Source organism: Aspergillus costaricaensis (genome assembly GCF_003184835.1).
Source record: "Aspergillus costaricaensis CBS 115574 unplaced genomic scaffold BO79scaffold_2, whole genome shotgun sequence".
In the NCBI taxonomy this organism is placed as follows: Eukaryota; Fungi; Ascomycota; class Eurotiomycetes; order Eurotiales; family Aspergillaceae; genus Aspergillus; species Aspergillus costaricensis.
This window is the reverse complement of record NW_020291802.1, coordinates 658887-678672: the sequence shown is the minus strand read 5'-3', so window position 1 is coordinate 678672 and position 19786 is coordinate 658887. Positions and strand designations below refer to the sequence as shown.

General features: G+C 49.9%; 7 protein-coding genes and 1 non-coding gene across 8 annotated transcripts; 3 read left to right on the top strand and 5 right to left on the bottom strand.

The window, feature by feature from the left end:
* Positions 1 to 702: 702 nt before the first annotated feature.
* On the top strand, positions 703 to 2464 carry BO79DRAFT_164364 (ubiquitin domain protein). Its single transcript, XM_025679194.1, has 3 exons — positions 703 to 814; positions 1026 to 1769; positions 1849 to 2464. Exons 1-3 carry the CDS (start codon positions 812 to 814, stop codon positions 1981 to 1983), a joined length of 882 nt encoding a protein of 293 aa, XP_025544401.1. The 5' UTR covers positions 703 to 811; the 3' UTR covers positions 1984 to 2464.
* Positions 2465 to 2893: 429 nt separating this feature from the next.
* BO79DRAFT_t14 lies at positions 2894 to 2964 on the bottom strand. Its single transcript has one exon. It is a non-coding gene; the product is annotated as a tRNA-Gly (tRNA).
* A 289-nt stretch (positions 2965 to 3253) lies between these two features.
* On the bottom strand, positions 3254 to 8397 carry BO79DRAFT_284170 (ATP-binding cassette transporter; the record flags this gene model as incomplete). The annotated part of the gene is made up of 11 exons (XM_025688225.1): positions 3254 to 3477; positions 3536 to 4161; positions 4211 to 4614; positions 4662 to 6095; positions 6152 to 6341; positions 6443 to 6502; positions 6566 to 6649; positions 6702 to 7272; positions 7331 to 7347; positions 7399 to 7450; positions 7515 to 8397. The coding sequence occupies 11 exons, from the start codon at positions 8395 to 8397 to the stop codon at positions 3254 to 3256; spliced, it is 4545 nt and encodes a 1514-aa protein (XP_025544400.1).
* Positions 8398 to 9607: 1210 nt separating this feature from the next.
* Positions 9608 to 10807, bottom strand: BO79DRAFT_250190 (uncharacterized protein; the record flags this gene model as incomplete). Its single annotated transcript, XM_025685802.1, has 3 exons — positions 9608 to 9869; positions 9990 to 10130; positions 10743 to 10807. The coding sequence occupies 3 exons, from the start codon at positions 10805 to 10807 to the stop codon at positions 9608 to 9610; spliced, it is 468 nt and encodes a 155-aa protein (XP_025544399.1).
* Positions 10703 to 12042, top strand: BO79DRAFT_284169 (ribosomal RNA processing 1 family protein). Its single transcript, XM_025688224.1, has 3 exons — positions 10703 to 10927; positions 11001 to 11108; positions 11177 to 12042. The coding sequence occupies exons 1-3, from the start codon at positions 10879 to 10881 to the stop codon at positions 11971 to 11973; spliced, it is 954 nt and encodes a 317-aa protein (XP_025544398.1). The 5' UTR covers positions 10703 to 10878; the 3' UTR covers positions 11974 to 12042.
* Positions 12043 to 12112: 70 nt separating this feature from the next.
* Positions 12113 to 14092, bottom strand: BO79DRAFT_186113 (putative sphingosine kinase (SphK)). The gene is made up of 2 exons (XM_025680450.1): positions 13778 to 14092; positions 12113 to 13696 (listed from the first exon to the last, which is right to left on the bottom strand). Exons 1-2 carry the CDS (start codon positions 13926 to 13928, stop codon positions 12327 to 12329), a joined length of 1521 nt encoding a protein of 506 aa, XP_025544397.1. The 5' UTR covers positions 13929 to 14092; the 3' UTR covers positions 12113 to 12326.
* A 605-nt stretch (positions 14093 to 14697) lies between these two features.
* Positions 14698 to 18352, bottom strand: BO79DRAFT_164353 (coatomer subunit beta). The gene is made up of 6 exons (XM_025679193.1): positions 18250 to 18352; positions 17820 to 18183; positions 17334 to 17754; positions 16893 to 17282; positions 15233 to 16841; positions 14698 to 15156 (listed from the first exon to the last, which is right to left on the bottom strand). The coding sequence occupies exons 2-6, from the start codon at positions 18122 to 18124 to the stop codon at positions 15014 to 15016; spliced, it is 2868 nt and encodes a 955-aa protein (XP_025544396.1). The 5' UTR covers positions 18125 to 18183; positions 18250 to 18352; the 3' UTR covers positions 14698 to 15013.
* Positions 18353 to 18502: 150 nt separating this feature from the next.
* Positions 18503 to 19702, top strand: BO79DRAFT_186109 (mago nashi family protein). The gene is made up of 7 exons (XM_025680449.1): positions 18503 to 18587; positions 18642 to 18679; positions 18735 to 18830; positions 18891 to 18954; positions 19017 to 19104; positions 19166 to 19291; positions 19352 to 19702. Exons 1-7 carry the CDS (start codon positions 18550 to 18552, stop codon positions 19364 to 19366), a joined length of 465 nt encoding a protein of 154 aa, XP_025544395.1. The 5' UTR covers positions 18503 to 18549; the 3' UTR covers positions 19367 to 19702.
* Positions 19703 to 19786: the final 84 nt, after the last annotated feature.

The following is a 19786-nucleotide window of genomic DNA, read 5'->3' as shown; positions in this document are numbered from 1 at the left end:
TGGAACTGTGACATCCGATACAAGTGAAGCCGGAAGAGAAAGCCGCCTTTGCAACTTCCCTCTTCCCCCCCCCCAAACTTCTCCCTCTCCAACTCTCCGACTCTCCAACTCGCTAAAGAACGGTCTGGACAAGACCTGCACAGGGTGACACCGCAGGAAACGTTGCGGAGCGAGTGATCGGTTGGCAATATCAACTAGGCTCCGCGCTTAAAGTTCTCTACCGTTTGCTTAACACGAAGAAGAGGACGGCGAACCCTCCAGTCAACCTTGGGCTGATCCCCTCACGTCGGTGCGCCGTCATCGTCATATCCTCCTCTTCTTCCCCCGCTGGTTGGTCCCTTTTATTTACCTCAGCACTGGTCGATCAGCAGTACTTTTCTATTGCTTTTCTCTCCTCAATCATTGTCACCGTATTTCTCTCTTTCTTTTTTACACACTCTCTTTCTCTTTCTTCCACTCTGTGCCTCTGCATCGTGGCTGGTCAGGCCATTGCGCTGCAGCTCTCCGCATCGCCGCCACCACTCAGCAACTGGGTTTCCACCGCTTCGGGTCATACGACCGATTGCGATAACTGGATGGGAGGATCCTCCATTTATGATAGGAACGGCTCATTAGACTAGGCTGGTCTAATAAGCTCTCCCCCGCCGGCATCGTGAACCACATCTTCTAACCCCCCCCCCCTCTTCACCCCCCTCCTCATCTGGTCATCTCCCAACTGCGTCCCTGCAGTGACTCTCACTGACCACTGACCCCCGTCGGTTCTGGCGACTGGTTGTCTTTGGCTGATGGAGCTTGAGCTTGTTTCTTCAACATGGTGAGTCTTGGATCCACCCTCTTGTTCTCCTTGATCTCTCCATGTCCGCACCTTTATACATTTTCCCGATGCGGAGTCGCATGCCATCCCATCCTGCTATCCGTCATCTCAAAAGTCCATTCCCTGCAGCCAACCCTCTCTTTACTCTTCCACCTAGTCCTTGTACATGACACTCTGGGTTTCAAATTCTCACTATGGTTGAAAATTATAGGGTTGTTGCTTTTCTATATCGCGCGACAATAGCCGTCCTTCCTATGCAGCGCAGGTAGTTACCGAAGAGCGCCGCCCCGAAGACTCTCATCCCCAAGCCGCAGCAACAAGCAATGCGCTCACCTCCGGCAACTTGTCTACCAGGGCGCGCGGATCCCGAATCAGGGCAGAACACTTCCCGCTGAGCCAGCATTACAATGCGCCTATCCGTCGTCACGTCTGGTATAGCAAACGGCGCCTATGGACTCGCACACAACTGGACCAGGAGCGCACCGAGTTCTTCGAAACTAGGGTCACGGGTCGTTCAGAGATCTGGGCGGCTTTGTCTGCGGCCATCTCTTTGATGCGCGCCGGTGATCTCGCAACAGCGCAGAGTTTCATTGATGCAGCCGGCATCACCGTCCCCACCGGTGATCTCTGCCAAGGCTGTTACGACGAGCAAGGTGTACTATACCGGCTACCACAGTGCATTGTCAGCGACCCAGAGAATATCGTGCGATCCGACGAGGAGCCCGATGACTTCGACACGGACGACGGCAAGCTATCTTCAGACGAAGCCTCCGGGGATGAATTAATAGCCGATGACATTGAACGTCGTCGGGACGAAAAGGGCAAGACTAGCGAACGTGATTTGATCCGCATCCGTGCGCGATTGAGCGATAGAGGCGGTCCCGACATCATCCTGTCAGTGGTGAAGACGATGAACGTCGGCTTGATAGCCCGCAAAGTGCAACAAGAGGCAGGGGTACGTCGGCTGCATTTTATTCCCAAACCTTTCTTAAAACAGAATTGAAGATGAAATACTAACACTAGTGGTTGTATAGATTCCGCGCACTCACCGTGTGAGATTCGTCTACCTAGGCAGAATGCTCAAGGAACATGTGCCCCTAGTCGACCAGGGATGGAATTCCGCCCACGTTATCAGCGCCCTCGTTGTCCCGCGACAATCGGTGTCCTGACAGTTTCGTGGCTGCGATAGCTCACATGCAACCTAACAGCCTGCCTGCATGAACAACCTGCAGAGACCGATCCACCTTATCCACACTTTGATCTACGGTCTGATATTGCACAAAGAACAACACAACACGGCGCCATACAACACACCTCACCTCACCTCATCCTTCCGTCCGTCCGGCCGACTAACTTTTCACTTAATGATGATAATACTCCGATACCCCAACCTACCCACCGACTTATCTCACGACAGCATTGCCATCAAATTGGCATGCCTAACTTTTTCTCCCTGCACGAGCCTGACCTACTCTTCCTCTTACCCAGATGCAAAGGCATCATCACTCCGACCATGTCTGTTTTCACGTCCATGTCCTATTTGTTTGGTTCCGCACAATACCCCAATTAGTGTTTGATTGATTGATTTTTTTTCTTCCTCCTTGATGATGGAATATTCCTTCTTGTCTAGTACTTACTTATTACCTTAATTAACAATTACATAGTTCATTACACTTAATAATACCTCCAAAAACTACTAGATCCCCGTGATAATAGTATATGGGAATCTTCCCATCTGTACATGATTCCTACCCTGCAGTAGTACTATCATTCTAATATTTATTATCTCGGATAATAAACTCTTCTTATATCTCTCCATTAGTAGTACTTACTAGCTTGGTTGATAACCATTGCCAATCATGCTTTAGCGGGTTATATATATATAATCGTGCTAAGCCATCTCCCCGGTAGAGGATTCGATGCCCCACGCAAACTAGCAGCAAGCTCAACGAGATGAGGATGCTATATATGTGTATTGTCAATGGAAAGAAAGAGGGCCCCCCCCCCAAAAAAAAGAAAAGGAAAAGAATCGAAGCAACGAAGCAGTGGAAAGCGAATAAAAGCAAAAAGAAATTTCTGTGCATCATCCGTGAATCGAACACGGGCCTCATCGATGGCAACGATGAATTCTACCACTAGACCAATGATGCTTCAGCTGCGGACCACTGCGTTATCTGATTCGCTACTTGTTTTATTTTCCCTTATTAGTCTCTATCAAGGACAGAAATAATGATGTTATGAATTGTTTCTCACTTAAAGAGGTAGCAGATATGTATAAGCAAAGGAACTGAGTATAAATGCTGGTCATATGAAATATGTGTGCTATATTTCATGACAAGCATAAAATATGCCGAGACAAACAGTCAGCAAAAATGCTGACAATAAAATCTAACTGTAATATCCCGCCACATGTAGATCATGCTTATCCCTTCTGGAACCCTAGAACAATTTTCCGTTCTCGGCTTCTCTTCCCTTGGGCGTCTGTCCGGATCGTCTCTTGAACACGCGGCAGACCACCCTTGCGCCCTGTACCACGCCTCTGACCAGACTAGTGGGGTTGTAGTGCTTGACCCGGAACATGTAGTACAAGGCGACTGTACCCATGATGTTGAACCCCACGTATGCCCATCCTATTCCAAAGTTCCGCCAGCGCTGGCTGTAGTCTTCAGATTCGTTAGCAGACGTGAAAGATAAAGGGGGAATGGGAATACATGAGCGTACAAATTTCACTTGTTGCAAGATATTGATCGGCATTCTGCAGCTGACAGTATTGACATCCTTGAGTCGCTGCTGGGTTAGATAGTGTCCCCGCAGCAGTTTGCAAGTACTGAGCCATGTACTGGCCACAGGTCTGACCAGAGGGAGGATTGAATACGCTCATCTCCTCGCTGGAACATTGAATCGACCGTCCGTGTAACCCTGTTGCCGTGATACCCGCAATCAGGTAGGTCAGTGGAGAGACCCGGTACATGAAGATCCAAAAACCTGGCAGTGCTTGGGGTGGCTGCATAACACCATTGAACGTCAGAGCCATGATAAACATGAGCGTGGCGATGGAACCTCCTGTTTCGGCATCAGGCAGCGCGGAAATTACCAAAGCGGCAAACGTCGAGGTGAACATGTAGAATTGTACGACGAAGAGTAACATGAGCCCTTGTCGGTGAGATGCCTGATTGGCTCCGTAGATTGGATAGTAGTAGCACGCATAGGCAATGACTCCGGCGAGAATTTGGTAGGGTATTTCAACCAGAACGTTGGCGACAAGGAATGCTGCCCATGAATACGCTTTGGAGGGTCTTTCTCGCACCTCGTAGAGTGACCGCTGAACCACAAATTTTGGCATTATCCTGAAACCTCATTAGCCTGTTGTCGAAAGAAGTAGTACGATGTACTTACTGCTGCACCAGAGTTGAGAAAATCGAAGTGAGCATAAAGGCGCTGAATAGGACATCCTGGAACCCTTGCATGTTGTTATCGGGTTTGAAAAATGTGAAACCGATGAACAAGGAGGCAGCAGTAGCCAGAATAAGCTTGGCCCATACGTAGGAAGGTTCACGCCAATACTGCTGGAAGACACGATGGGTTACGTGCCACAGCTGATTGGGGAACGGCATGGCGTATTCTCCTTTCTGCGCATCGTCATTGCCAGTTTCAGGGGCAGAGGCTCTCTCTTGGTGAATCCGATCAATTTCTTTCTGAATATCATTGGCCTGTTGGCTATCGTTCCAAACAGCTGGCCAGTCCTTGGTAGCTCTGCCAGAGGCACCAGCACCTATAATTTCCAACATATACTCGGCGGGCTTTTCATCATCAGCATAAGGCATCACACGGTCATTAGAGCACTTACATTTTCTGACGGCCCACATGGCCTTGCACCATTTGACTCAAAATATGTCAGTAAGGTTTGTGACTGCTCTCCTATATCTCCAAAGTAAACCGTCCGCCCTCCCTTTGCCAAGAAGAGGAGGCGATCGAACTGCTGAAACAATAGCGCACTGGGCTGGTGAATGGTGGAGAGCACTGCTTGGCCATGATTTGCGAGCTTCCTGAGGAAAGCACAAATAGCCCACGAGCTTTGTGAGTCCAGTCCACTAGTTGGCTCATCAAGAAAGATCAGAAGCGCGGGTTTAGCGGCAAGCTCCACACCAATTGTTAGTAGTTTCCTCTGCTCCACATTTAGACCTTCACCAGGTGTTCCGACAATAGCACTAGCAAAGTCCTGCATATTAAGCATTTCAATAACCTCTTCAACGTGTTTATACTTCTCTTTCTTGGAAACTGACTTAGGTTGGCGTAGAAGTGCGCTGAAGCGCAGAGCTTCTCTGACAGTTGTTGTAGAAAGATGCAGATCCTGCTGTTGTACATATCCCGTCTTCCTTTGGAAGCTACTGTCAAGTGGCTTTCCGTCCACGAGCATGTCGCCTGTAACAACGCCTATCGAAACACGTTTTGCCAGGACATCAAGTAAAGTAGTTTTCCCGGCGCCTGACACCCCCATCAAAGCTGTGAGTGTTCCAGGCTTGACCCATCCTGAGACATTGTCCAGAAGACGTCGCTGGCCTCCCTTGACCGGTATATCATAGCAAACGTTTCTCCACGTAAATATACTATGCTGTTCGGGAAGAGCAGATGCATCCTTCTCTGATTCGGCGGACCTGTGGGCCACGGCAACACTACCAGCCCCGGCATCTCCCTGAGGCTTTTTGTCGAGGCCGCGCATGTGGGGAGGGACATGGCCTCGCCGGAATACAAGGAACTCAGCTTTAGACGAGGTTGCCGAGTTGAGTTCTGTTGCGACCAAGTAGACCACAGTGAAGAAGATCCAGAACCCTATGAGGATCCCGAGATTTCTCCACTCATGTGCATACGTATAGTTGTACTGGGTTTCGATGTAAGCATCTCCAGAGACAGTCCTTTCACCAGCAACACTGCCACGAATGGAGCAGATAAAAGAGTCTCCAGTCAGCGTCGGATATGATGGTATGAACTGTGAGCATGTGAAGCGTCGGCCGTGGAATTCGTTGGCAATTAGAGCCTCGAAGGTATAAAAAACTGGGTTGATCCATCGAATCCAACTGAACCATGGGATGGAGGACATTTGAGGTGTAGGTATTACAAATCCGGTGTAGATGACGATGGCCAACACGATGACGCCAGCCATAGCCATTGCTTGTGCAAGTGTCTTCGTCGAGGCTGCAAGGGTTCGGAAGATGCCAGACATCGCAAGTGTGCTTAGGAAAGTAAATAGGAAGAATATGAAGAACTGGGATGGTTCGTAACGCTATCTTCATAGTCAATATTGTGCCCACGTCCACCCGAGTCATTGTATGTACTTACCAAGCCAGCTAGGAAGTAAAAGATGATGTTGAAAACCACGGCAGAGACGAATTTAACGGGTATATCGGACACAATGCCACCAAAGGCTTCAGCAAAAGGATGGACAAAAGCGTATGATGCTTGTTTTTCAATGATAGGCCGTTGGTCGTAAAGCGAGTTTATCTCTGTTATGCTGATGAGAGCGTTCATCCTGAGATGCAGTCAGCTAGCATATTCTCCAACCCATCCTCTGATTGTACGATAGTCGCCGTCTGGGAGAAGAACTTATTCACGTCATTCTGGGTAACATACAGCACAGCGAAGAAAAGAGCAGCTCCTTTGCTTTGAAAGCCCACAGTGGCATTTGGTGTCCTGGATGTCTTAGCGTACGTTCGAACCGCAGAGAATGAAAAAAAAAAAAAAAAAAAATCTTACCCAAAATACATTGAGCCAATGATGAGAGACATGGCTATTCTTCCAATGACGTTTGTCAGTGTGGAAGGCTTATCATTCCAGATCCTATAAGGGTCAGAAGTTCCTTCACAGACAAACGAGATGTAGCAGCAATTACCTTTGATACGCCCTAATGGTACAAAGCTTTACCTGCATGGGAATCGAAATTATATAGGGACTCTTTGACCAAACGTGTCGCGCTTGTTTCAGGCGCTTCATTTCACCAAACTGTTGCTCATGCTTTCCACCTAACGGAAACTCCTTCATGTGCTGTTCGATTTCCTGCTGAAGCCTGGCATACTGAGGGCTGTTCTTCCAGTACTTTTCGAAGTCATCTGGTGTCCGAGGAACCTTGTTCTCCATTCCTTCGCGTGCTTGACGCTCTTGAGGGTTAGTGACTGATGTCAGGAAGTCACCAGTTGTCTGGCGCGGCGGGCAAAGCCACCCCATGTTCTCGAAATATTCCCTTGCCTCGTCGCATGGACCGAAGTATATCTCGCGACCCTCATACAGAACGATTGCCTTGTCAAACACATCGTATATTGCTTGGGATGCTTGATATATCGCAACTGCATGGCAGGTACCGGCTAAGTTGGCCGAAACACGTAGAGCCTTGACGAATTCCAGAGCACTTGCAGAATCGAGGCCCCTAGTACTATTATCCCATGCCCCAACAGGTGCTCCGGAGACTGTGAAGCATGTCAACTGAACCGCTAGCTATACTCTTGTAGTGGCATGGTGACTCACGCGCCATCTCAGCAATACTACATACAGGTTAGGTCAATTCGAGAAGACAGATCCGGGATAAAACATACCTAACTCGCTTTCGTTCGCCTCCTGATACACCCCTGATATAGTCATCGCCAACTGGAGGTAGCATTAGGTATACAATGAACATTTAACGGCTTGCCATTCGACAATAGAGACGCACCCTTTGTGTTATACGTATGTGACAGGCCAAAGATAGTCAGCGCGACCTGGGTAACGTATTTAGCATACTGCTGTCGAGTAACGCCTTGCACTCGGTTCTCGGGCGCTCTCGCAGCGGCGGCAAATTCCAACGTTTGACCGACAGTGAGATGCGGGAAATGCTTATCCACCTCTTGATTGTATAGCACCTCGCCTTTGAATTCTTTGTGCATCTTCTCCATGGAGATGCCATTGAACTGGATTTCAGAGCTTTTGCGGAGCTTCAGGCCATGAAGTTCCCCACATAAAGACTTCAAGAAAGTTGAACAGCCACTCCCAGGGCGTCCCAGAACAATCAAAAGCTCACCACTTCTGAGGAGGCCATCGAAATCACGCAGGATATGCTTCTCCGGAGTGCGCTGCACACAAGGCAGATATTCCTGTGGCCTGAAAGGGGCGAGAAGAATTGAAGACACGTTGTTCTGGTATTGTAGGGCGGAACCTGAGCCCGAGACATTAAGATGTTGGAAGACGACACCAGTTGAAGGAGGCCGAGGAATTCCCTCCCTGTCCAGTATCTTCAGCACCATGCGAACCCATTTGTAGTGATCGAACTGGTCATTTGTGGGATCAAGGACTGGGTCGCCCATTTCCAGTCCTTCGAGGGTGTCCTTTCGTTCAACCGGTCCATCGACAGTCGAATCGAGAGTGCTCTGACGCCTTGGAAAATTGGAAGCCAAGCGGGTCAATTCAGCCTTTTGCTCAGGATCCATATTCTCCATAAATGAGCTTTCATTGCGCGTCAATCGCGGTGGTCTTTGAGAGTTGCTCGGCCCAGAAGCCAATTCCTCATGCTTCGAGGAGCTGGGCTGCGAGCTCTCGTCGGGCTCCTCAAGCTGCGCCATCTTTGAAGACGAGATTGTTGGCAGGCTAGAGCAGGACACAAGGGTAGAGCCCACCGTAAAAGACACAAGAGAGCAGAAGCTGGTGAAGAAGGATTGGCCTTAAGAGCACCAAAGGGGGTGGTGAAAGATTTCAGGAAGTCCAGGTGAGCAAATAGCCTGTCAGGATTTGGGGTAGCGCGTGCCTTCCTCCCATGGCCAGTTTCCCTCAATTGAAGACGGATCTTCGCTTTGCCGACATCATTCACTGACAAAGAGTTTGGGGGATGCAAATAAGATTCAGGACGCTCGACGTTTCCATTTGTGCACGTTGCAAGTGATGATGTCACCCGTAACCTTCCGTGTAACGACGGGAGACCGGGGGAGCCATTGATTTCCCAATGATGCTGCTGTCCGGCGCCCTCAAGTCAATCAGTGGAGCAAACAACAGCAAGGGAAGAGCTGGGGGAGCTGCTAATTGGAAGTTGAGCTGTGGTTCCGTCCCTGGAGGGGCTGGGATGTGACTGTCCGGATGCGGAAGATGCGTGGTTTTCTTTTTTTTTCCTCCACGCATTGGGTTTGCATCGAGCATACTATTTGTATTGAAAGTTTATGCGCAGGAACTGTAGCTTAAACAATATAATCCGAAAAGCCTAAGTTCCAATTGTCGGACATCAGATCCTAAGGTGCAGGATTCTCGACCACTGCAGGTCTGGGGTTGATGATCTACCAATAATCTCCAATGAAAGGCTAGATGTTACCGGAATAGGCGGGCAAGAATAATCAGAGTGGCATACAATGCGAATAATTCAAAACACTAAAAATAATGCCAGACAATCATATAACCGACCATTACGTGCCTGCAGCCCATTACCGAATGGACCAAACTACGCTAAGTGGCCGGGTCTTAGTTTCAGCAGGTTCTTTCGAACCGGCCTACTTATCCAGAACACCGCGTAAAGGTGCCCGGCCATCGTTCTGGTGCCTCCACTATTCTGAGATAGTTTCATCGGCCTATCTAAGCTATCGACCTATCTAAAGATACAACTAGCTAAAGATACAAACTACCTAAGGATACAACTAGCTAAAGATACAAACTAGCTAAAGATACAACTATCTAAAGATACAACTATCTAAAGATACAAACTAGCTAAAGATACAAACTATCTAAAGATACAAGCTACCCAAAGATACAAGCTAGCTAAAGGGACGAGCTATCTAAAGCTATCAAAATCTACAGAGACGCTTGACCACAGAATTGGCCCAAGCCTGAGCCCGGGCCAGTAGTCAGCGCCTCTGGCAATGTCGGCGTTATAAAGGACCGCCTGGGGGGCAAGGAGACGAGCGTGAGCCCAGCCCAGCCCAGTGCACCACTCTGGCACAGCAATGGCCTCGTTGCTGAGTAGTTTTGCAACCACAGTGGGATGCACTTCGCAGCAGCAAGGCTCTCCGATGCTGCGGGTCCAAATCGATATGGGTGATCACCCAGGTCGTAACTATCGTGTCGTCAGTGACTTTCTCGCTAGCAAATAGCTATAAATGGATGACCTGTAAAACATCAGTGACTGACAGAAACGAGGAGTAGCAGATACTCAACAAGCTTGTGCCTTTGTTACCGTAGTTGTTGTTGTCGTCGTCGTCGATGGTGACTGACGGTGGTGACGGTGACGGTGATGGCGGTAGTGATGAGGTTGTTGTTGTTATTGTCGTCGTCGTCGTCGTCGTCGTCGTCGTCGTCGATGATGGTGGTGGTGGTTCTATAGCAAGTTAGAACTATGACTTGATAACAAGACCAAGACCTCAGCTCAGTGATAATCAGGCTGTACATACCAACAGATTAATGAAGTGTCGAGTTGAAGAGTCGAATTGAAGCGTTTAGTTGAAGAGGAAGAGGAGATGAGAAGGGAAGGGAAGGGAAGAAGACAAGAGAGAAGATGGGCCTTCCTCTCAGGACTGACAAATGGAAAGAGCGAACATCGATATGATACTAATATAGGCAGGAACGCTCTTCAACTGAGCAAGAGCCATATATTCTACAAAATAACCATCTAGATCCTCTTTATAGACACTGTATCCATCCCTTCCTCCCTTCTTTACACGCATATATACCCCATCCCAAAGTCACCATGATATCTACATAGATAGTAGATGATTTGCTAACCCGATCAACAATAGTCCATCGCTTTCCCCACACCAGCCCCACCACAACCGGCATCCAAAAACAAGCAACCAATCAAGCCACACTCCAAATCAAACAATGCAAACAGAAAATATCTCCAAAAAAGAAAAAAAAAAGTTACGAATAGCTTCATCAATCTCAAGGACTTTTGCAAAACCACCATTGTCCAGAGACCACCAAGGAAACCCACACTCTGAAAAGCGCAGGCACATCAATCGCCTCGCTCCTGCGAACATCATAAGCCCAGTGGCCCATCCCTTTTGTCTACCGCTCTCGAACAATTCATTCCTGACTTGGAACCACCACCAACAAGAACAACCACAACCATGTCCGACGTGACCAAGACTCCCTTCGTACGGGATCTCGCCTCGAGCGGTACATACACCTCACTCCAATCCCTCCCTTCTATCCCTCCAGAAAACCAATTCTAACGAAGATAAAAACTCAGACAAGAAAATCCGCGACAAAGCCACCGACTCCCTCACACTCTTCCTCCGCAGCAAAACCGACCTCTCCCTCATCGACCTCCTCAAACTGTGGAAGGGTCTATTCTTCTGTACGCCACGCCCCCTTCCTCAACCCACCCTCTCCCACACACCCCAACTAACCACCACCAAATCACAGGCTTCTACCACTCCGACCGTCCCCTAACGCAACAAGCCCTCGCGCGCACTCTCAGCTACAGCCTCGTCCCAACCCTCCCCCGGAGCACCTTGCACCGCTTCCTCCGCGCGTTCTGGATAACCATCGGCCGGGACTTCCACTCGCTCGACCGTCTCCGTCTAGACAAATACCTATTCCTGATCCGTTGCTACGTGGGCGTTGCATTCGAGGTGCTCCTCAAGCCCCAATCCACATCCTCCACAGCGACAGCAAACGGCGGCAAGCGCAAAAGAGAAGACGAGCCTACATCCTCGAAGCGGAACAAGAAGAACAACAAGAACAAGAAACAACAACAACAGCAACAATCCGAAGAATCCACATCATCAACTGAACCCCAAGACTGGACCGCCCTGGAATCCTACATCAACATCATCGAAGAAGGCCCCCTGTGCCCATTGAACTTCGACCCGGATCAACCGCCCATGAACGAGAAGGAGGATTACGTGCCGATGCCGCACGGACCCGACGGATTGCGGTACCATGTGATGGATGTGTGGATTGATGAGTTGGAGAAGGTGTTGGAGTTTGAGGAGATTGAAGGGGCGGAAGAAGGGCAACAGACGAAGAAGATCAAGGGCGGAGTGCCGATGGAGCTTTTGTTGAGGCCGATTGAGAAGTTGAAGAAGGAGAGTGGATATAAACCTGTGCGGACTCGGGCTGCGGAGACGTTGGATGATGAGCGGTTGGTTGAGTGGGGGGTTAAGGAAAGGAAGGTGGTGGAGGAGAGTAGTGATGAGGAGTGGGATGGGTTTGATTGAAGTGTTCATTCATATCTATGTGTATAAATTCTAATGGCTCTTATATTTTTTCTGTTTGATCAAAACTGGTGTATAGAATTGTGAATTGGACGGCAGCGTGCGTATGCTGTTCATATGAATGAAACAATGTATATTTATAGTATGACTCTATGGGTTATGCAACCATCTTGGTTGCACTGCTGTCTAGTATACAGAAAGCATGACCCAATTGAAACGAGAGTAAGCAAGCAAGCCAAAACAAAAAGTCTTGCGCCAGGGTATCATTAGAGTGCGAAGACCAGAATGAAGAGAAAAGAAACGATGACATCCAAAGTACCACCCGCTACTTTTACCGCTTGTATCATCCCCAACATTCAAGGTTTGGGTCCTTCGGCTTCGTAAAGGTGTCCCGACCTCGACAGCACAGTGCCCAAGCCCTTGTGGATTTCTACTTGGAAAGCTTCAAAAGGAATGCTTTCTCCGTCAATGCTAATGTAGCCTTTCTTTTCGTGGGGAACAAGCCGATACGCAAGAGCCTTGCGGATTTTGACGTCGGGCATATCGAAGAATGAGCCTTCGGGGATGGCGGTCATCATTTTGAGCGTGGTCAGACGACTAAGAGTCCCGTCGATGGTGACGATATCCATCAGACCATCGTTGGGCAAAGAGGCGGGAAAGAAGTTCGTATCCTTGGACACGATGGCCATTTTGCCCGCGTAGAAGTTACCGAGATTCTCAGCTGGAATGACTTCCCAGTCCTTGGGCAGCTCGTCCAGCACGGTGCCGTACGCGAGCTCGGGAAGCCCGGTTGGCTGTTCTGCAGTACCCTCATCCGGACGACTAGGAGGCTGGCTCTGCGCGTAAGCACTGTAGTGATCTTTGATCGCTTGTTTATCATCCATCACGGTCTTGATTGCCAGATCGCACGGATACACTGCGCGGCGCATGATGCGCTTGAGAAATCCGTAGGTGAAACGGTGAGCGCCCATCCATCGAATATCATCCGTGCCGAGGTCGGATTCCGCGATGATACCGAAGGATTGTGACAGGAAGGACAGCGTGCGAGTCTGCCCCTGCGTAATTGAAACCAGATCCATAGGCGTCCGAACACCCTTAACAATGGCCAAAGCCGCCACTGAGACACTGCCCGTTCCGCAAAGATTCCAGGCCATTGCGTTTCCGGACCCACAAGGCACCATTGCAACGGCAACTTTAGCTAAAGCTTCACCGGCATTAGGTTTCTTCGCAAGGCCGTTGAAGACCTCGTACGGCAAACCATCCCCGGAGCAGCAAATGATGGCGTCATATGCATTGATATCCAGTTGCTCCACAATTTCGACGGCGTGGCCTCCATGCGTTGTTTCCTGCACGTCCACTTGGCAGCGGGCTGCAGCAAAGACGGGAGCTGCATACGAGGTGTACAATTTGACCGCGTGGCCTTGACCACCGAACGGGTTGACCAAAACCTTGAGTCTCTTGTACCGTTTGGCGGTGCCATACGCAACGGACAAGAGTTTGTTCGTCCAGGATTCTACCGCAGCCTTTTCTTCGGGTGCGAACGGGTAGCGCAGGGCGGACACCGAGACATCCTCTTTGGAGGCCGGCTCCGCATAAGTGATAGTGAGGCCCTCGGGCGACAGGTCGGCGTCCAAGACATTGTAAAGTGCAATGGAGTGCGTGGGTTTGGCTGTTTTGCTGGCGATGCCGCAACACCCACGCTCGGATTTGCGCATGGAACGTTCATCTGCGCGAATTGCCGGTGTTTCGTTAACACGGAAATTTGGTAAAAAGGACTTGAAAGAAGCAATTGCGCACTGAAACCTACCGACAATCAAAAGAGAGTCGCCTCCAATAGTAAGAGAGACCGAGTTGGAGACTATCAGAGTCGCATCATGTTCAAGCAGCTGATCCCGAGTTTCCGGGTGATCCGCGTTGTTAAAGGACGGGCGAGGAGGCCCGTTGGAGGTGGTGGTCATAGTGCCCGGCGGAGGGCACAGCGTGAATGAGAAGAGCCGACCGTACTTAAAGATGAGAAAAGATAGATGCGTAGAAGTGGAATGTGGTCAGTAAGAATAACCATAAGAATAATAATAAGAGAAAGACGAAGGAAACGAAAGAGTTTGAGACGAGGAGAAGGAAGGTGTTGGGGGGAATGAAACGGGCAAGTCTCAGGATGGAGCGGAGAAGAGAGACCGGAGACTCGGAGAACCACTGAACCATCCATTCATATTATTCGATAATCAATTATCGGCAGTCCAACTTTTATGGCGGGCTCCACTTCTTTTCCACTCCACTTGTCTGCCCTGTGAAAAATTGATAGGCTCTCAGGACAATGACTTGCACCTCATCATGCCATGACAGGAACACCTTTTCTTTTTGAGTCCAACCCATACATAATGCATGCCTGGATCTGGTGGGTTTCCGGTCATTCTTTAGGGAACCTGCCACTGCAGGCACTGCCGAGATCGCCGCAAGCATCCGTCCTTATCTAAGGCACGCGCCCAGTCCCTTCCGCGCGCATATTTACAACTAATTTGGGGTCTGATTTGATCCTCGAAGGACTCTCGCCACTCTTATACATTCGTCTAAATAAAGCCGATGTTGCTCGGAATAATGGCCTCCGTGACATCCGGAGTCTGACAGTTGCAGCAACAGTTCCGAGGCATCACCTGCGGGGTGTGCGGGGATGGGATGCATCGTGCTTAATCAACGTGGTACAGGTGAGCTTGGGAAAGTCTATGACGGCTTCCAAGAAACATCCCTTCCTCCTACTGTAAACATAGCTGGCCATGGTGGTATATACATACACACATACATCCAATAAAAATATAAAATAGAGTCATTCAAATGGGGCATTCCATTGAGAGATAAAAAAGTCTTTTCTCATCCAGAATAAACAGAGTAAAAGGTGCATATAGTCAACAAATTCGTCCATTAAGAAGAACACAGAAGAGTTAAAATAAAAGAAAAAATAACGCAGTCGAAAAATCGAACAGAAGAGTCATGTAGTAGGTAACAAGGGTAGTGGCTATTCAAATACGGCTCAAAGGAGATTCTCTATTCATGCTGTAGACGCCTTCAGGCCCTTCAAAGACCCCAGGCTCAAGGCCAGACCCTGAGAACGGCTTCTTATCCGTACAAAGCCGGTGATCGGCCCGTCATCTCCCTCCTTCTCGATGCTCAAGTTCGCAAGGGCATCCTCACCTGTGAAAGTCATGTTAGCGGCTATCCAATAGGCAGTTGTGGACCGAATGTCGCAGTATGGAGATCTAGTACTTACCAAATACGCTCCGGGCATATAGATTGGCACTCAGGAACCGACAGTCGCCCTTGAGAGACGCTTCAGGTGTCAAGCATGCCATGTTGGTGCTCTCCATAAGCTGCTTGAGGAACTCGCGGAGGTTCTTCGCCTTGGAGTTGATGTTAACCTTGTTCTCCCATTCAAACTCGGTCCACATGGTCCGGAACTGCGTCTCAGTGCAGTGTGCCGGTTGGATGTAGTCCATGATGTCGGCATGGATGTCATTCAGGATAACAACATGCGACTCCGTCGAGCTCGCCCCATCGTACACAATGTTACCGAAGATCACACCCGTGTCCGTCGACGACACCTTGACTGTAGCCTGCACATTCAAGAAATCGCGAGGTCCAAGGTTGTGCGTCGTGGGCCGCTCCACCACCTTAAGGTCTCCGAGAGTCGCAAATTCAACGCTCAGGTTCTGTAGGGTCTCAAGGGTCTGGTTGACCAGAAGGACATCCAGAACGATATCGAACTGGTGAACCGTGACATAAGCCTCGGCGTATACCGGGTCCGAGAAACCAGTGAGTTGCACAACACGGCTCAGCTTCGAGGACACCGTCTCCACAGTTGAGTCACCGCCAGTGGCCTTGGCCAGATCCAGCTCAATCTCCTCAGCACCTTCAAGAGCTGCCTTCTTGGTGAATTGCCGGATGGGAATGGCATCGTCAACCTGGACGGCAGTCTTAGCCTTCTCAACGGCCTCCTTAGCGGCCCTCTTCTTGTCTTCGACCTGAACCATGGCGCGGAAGGCTTTCCGGGTGTCTTCCAGGAAGGTAGTCTCCAATTCCTTCTTCTGAGAGAACTCTGCAAGCGAGCGCACACAGCACATGACGCGATCCACGGAGTCTTCATCGATGGGGGCCTTGACGAAGTGCGACTGGCCAACACGGATGATGGAGATCATGATGAGCATAGCCTCGGCACGCAGGGCGTTGGTCCGAGCAACATCTTCGGAAACCTCCGAATGGCGCATCACCAACTTAGTGAGGGTGGACGAAAGGACAGTAGCAAGGTAGTAGTCGCCATCCAAGATCAGTTGACGAAGAGGGGGCTTCTGGGCGGCCTTGACAGCCTCAAGCCGAGCAGCCGCAGCAGACTGGCTGGTCAGAGCACTCTCAGTGGCATAGGTGCCATCGGCCAGCACCTTCCGTGATCCGGTCGGGGCTGACGGCTTGGAGTGGCCGTTGACCTGCTCCTTGAGCGCCGCATCCTCAGGCACTTCATCAAGAAGTCGTTGTTCCGAGGCGAGGATGGGAATTTCGCCGAGACTGGCCCTGATCCGCTTCCAGGCTTCGCGGATATCTCTCTCCTCCAGAGAGTACTCTCCGACAACCCACAGGACACCCCGGTAGACTTTGCCGGCACGGACTTCACTCAAAGTAGAAACCAGGCGATCAACAATAGAAGTTCTGAGCGCGGGGAACTTCTCCACGACCTCCTTGACAAACGAGATCACATCGACGGCGGAGTTGTTGTTGAAATCAGCGATGAAGTCCATCAGAAGATCGACAACGCTAGCTGCGATCTCCGAGAACTTAATGGCGCAGTTATGTATCGACTGGATCAACAATTGACGGTATTCGCTGTTCTACAAGGTTGTTAGTATTTCTGTGTATCAGAGCAGAACGTGCAAGCCTACCTTTTCATATTGTTCATCAACAGTCTTGGCCAGTTCCTTCTTGAGCAGCATGACAATCTCTTCGACATTCTTGCTCGAGACCATCTCCAAGGCAATGCTGAGGGCTTTCCGACGAACATCGATATCCGGGGAAGAAAGGACGCGGAGAATCTCCATAGTAAGGTCATCAAGAACACCCTCGTTGCGGATGCGTAGCTGGTCGACCCGGTCAAGGACGATCAGCTTGACATTGTTGTCAGCTTCTTTGATGCAGAGTTCGATCAACTTGCTTGCCGCGGCCTTCACGGCGACGGGGTTGCTGGTGAGTGCCGTAAGAGAAGTGGCAGCTTCGTAGATGACAGTACTCGTCGACGCATCGAGAAGGTCGAAAATCAGCCGCAGATACCGTGCCTACTGGTAATTAGCAACCGACTGCAACGGGGTTGATCTCCGGAAGCCCACCTTGTTCTGAGTGTTTTGCACAGCATCCTTTCTGATGAACTCAAGCTCAGCCAATTGGAGTAGTTCGTCCGTGTTCGGGATGCTGTCGAAGGTAGAGGCCAGGTACTCCAGGGCTTTTTGGTGGCTGATGGACATGAGGGCTGCGAATGCATTGCGCTTGCAGGTTCCGTCGGTCTCCGTATCGAGGAACGCCTGGATAAGCTCCGGAGCATCTGGGATGAGCGACTCCGAGTGCTGGAAGATAGAAGCGACAGCCCACACGGCGTTCTTCCGAACATAGGCGTGGCGGTGATCCAAGCAGGAGCGTGCGGACGAGAGGAGGGGTTCAATGAGTTCCGGTTCTCGGAGCTTGCACAAGAATCGCAGGGTGTTTCCTCGGACGTATTCGTTGGGGTGCTGAAGATCGTTACGGATACCGTTACTGCGCAAAAAGATCGTTTGTTAGAAGGCATGGCCTACAATGTCGGGATGCGCCAGGTGCCTTACCAGACCAGGATCATCTCTTGCTTCAGCTTGCCATTCGAGTCGAGTTTCGGACAGATCTCATAGTAGAAGTATAGGAGTTTCTTGAGGGGCTTGCTTTTAGACGGCATGACAAAGCGAATGATGTGCATGAGCAGTTGGGGCATAGGGTCGCCATTGAGCATGATTGTGATGATCCGCCTCATTGTCTCCATCTTGGTCTCATCGGTACCCTTCTCCAACTGCAGCTTCAGCTCCTGCAGAGAGGGCTGATCAGCAGTGTTGTCCAGATGGACCAAGCTGTATGCATTTTCGAGGAAGGACGCCATGGTGATCGAGCGGTGCGAACGAATGGCCGGTACAGGGAAGGGTTCAGGAGGGAGGAGAGCTGGAAGCGGTCATCAGTACAGGTGGTTGTTTGGGCCGGTCAGGGGGGAAGGATGGGAAGACGGACTGGAACGACTCTCCCCAAAAGAATTCGATAATGGTAGAGGAAATTAGTTTAGTGTAAATTGTCTCCCCTCACCTGCCTAGCATTCATCAGAGCGAATGTTGACAATCCGGGGACATTGAGTATCAACCTGGCCATTTGCGCGGCGGAGCAAGCTGTCCGGAGTGTGTGGATGACTAAGCCCCGCCTGGACCAACCCTGCAAACCAGGCAATTCCATCCAGGCACGCGCTACGAAGCGTTCATTCCCAGCTACCTTTTGTCGTGTCAAATCCCAGACGTTGTCGGTTGAGGTTTACGAAAGATGTCAACCCAAAACGAACCATTCTACCTCCGTTACTAGTAAGGATGATCTGTGTGTGGCCCAGGTTTCCTCAGCTGCTGACAGTTCCGCAGCTCAGGTCACTCTGGGCGGTTCGGACATGAGTTTCTAGGTAGGTTCCCCGCGATGGTCTACATTTCGAGCTTTCCTATTAACAGCCCTTAAAGAATTCGACTTCCGTACCCTTGGCGATGGCCGCAGTGCTGCCGTGCGATATGCGAACAACTCCAACTACCGCAATGATTCTTTGATTCGGAAAGAAAGTGAGTGCTAGGAAAGGGCCGTCCGGTTCTACATCGGTCGCTAATGGGCGATCACTACAGTGTGCGTGAGCGCAGCGATGATTCAGGAGGTGAAGCGCATTATCAAGGAGAGTGAGATCATGAAGTGAGTCAAGCAGTGAGGTTCAATGGCGACTGGAGGGGTACAAAGATGCTAATGCGACGCAGGGAGGATGACTCCAAATGGCCCCAGAAGAATAAGGATGGACGTCAGGAACTTGAGATTCGGCTTGGGAATGAGCATATCTCCTTTGAGGTATGTCTACTGCGTTATTGACATAGCTGATAACAGATGGGAAACCTGACATCTAATGTAGACTGCGAAAATCGGCTCATTGGTGGATGTGACTGAATCTGCGGACCCGGAAGGCTTGCGAGTGTTCTACTATCTCGTCCAGGACCTGAAGGCCCTCATCTTCTCGCTTATTTCGCTCCATTTCAAGGTAAATACGGCTTCGTTGTTTCTTTTTACTTTGAAAGTATCGAGTCTAATTCGGTAATAGATCAAACCTATCTAAATGGTGATGGTTGTGGAAACATGAAATGGAATGGTTCACTTTCTGGGATGAATAATAGGCGTTTTCTATTTGATTGCAGCCGTGGCGGGTATACTACTAGTGCTACTTTTTCTTTTTTTACCTTTCCTCTTCCATATTTCCCCAAAAATTTGTCTGGCAGATTTGGGTTGCTTGAAATGAGGCCCGATGGCAAAGCGACTCACCGAAAGCGATGACGCAATGGGAGCTTGCCACTGAGGCCAACGTAGCGGAAGAATTGGAATACCCAACGACGTGTGTGGATGTGGATGTGGATGAGGGTATGTGTGTGTGAAGTGTTTGATGTGTAAAAAAAAGCGCCGAAAACGGAAATCAAAACAGCGAGGCAGAGAGCCATTGCATAATGGGGAATATTATTGTAGCGGGCCACGTCCTTCGGGA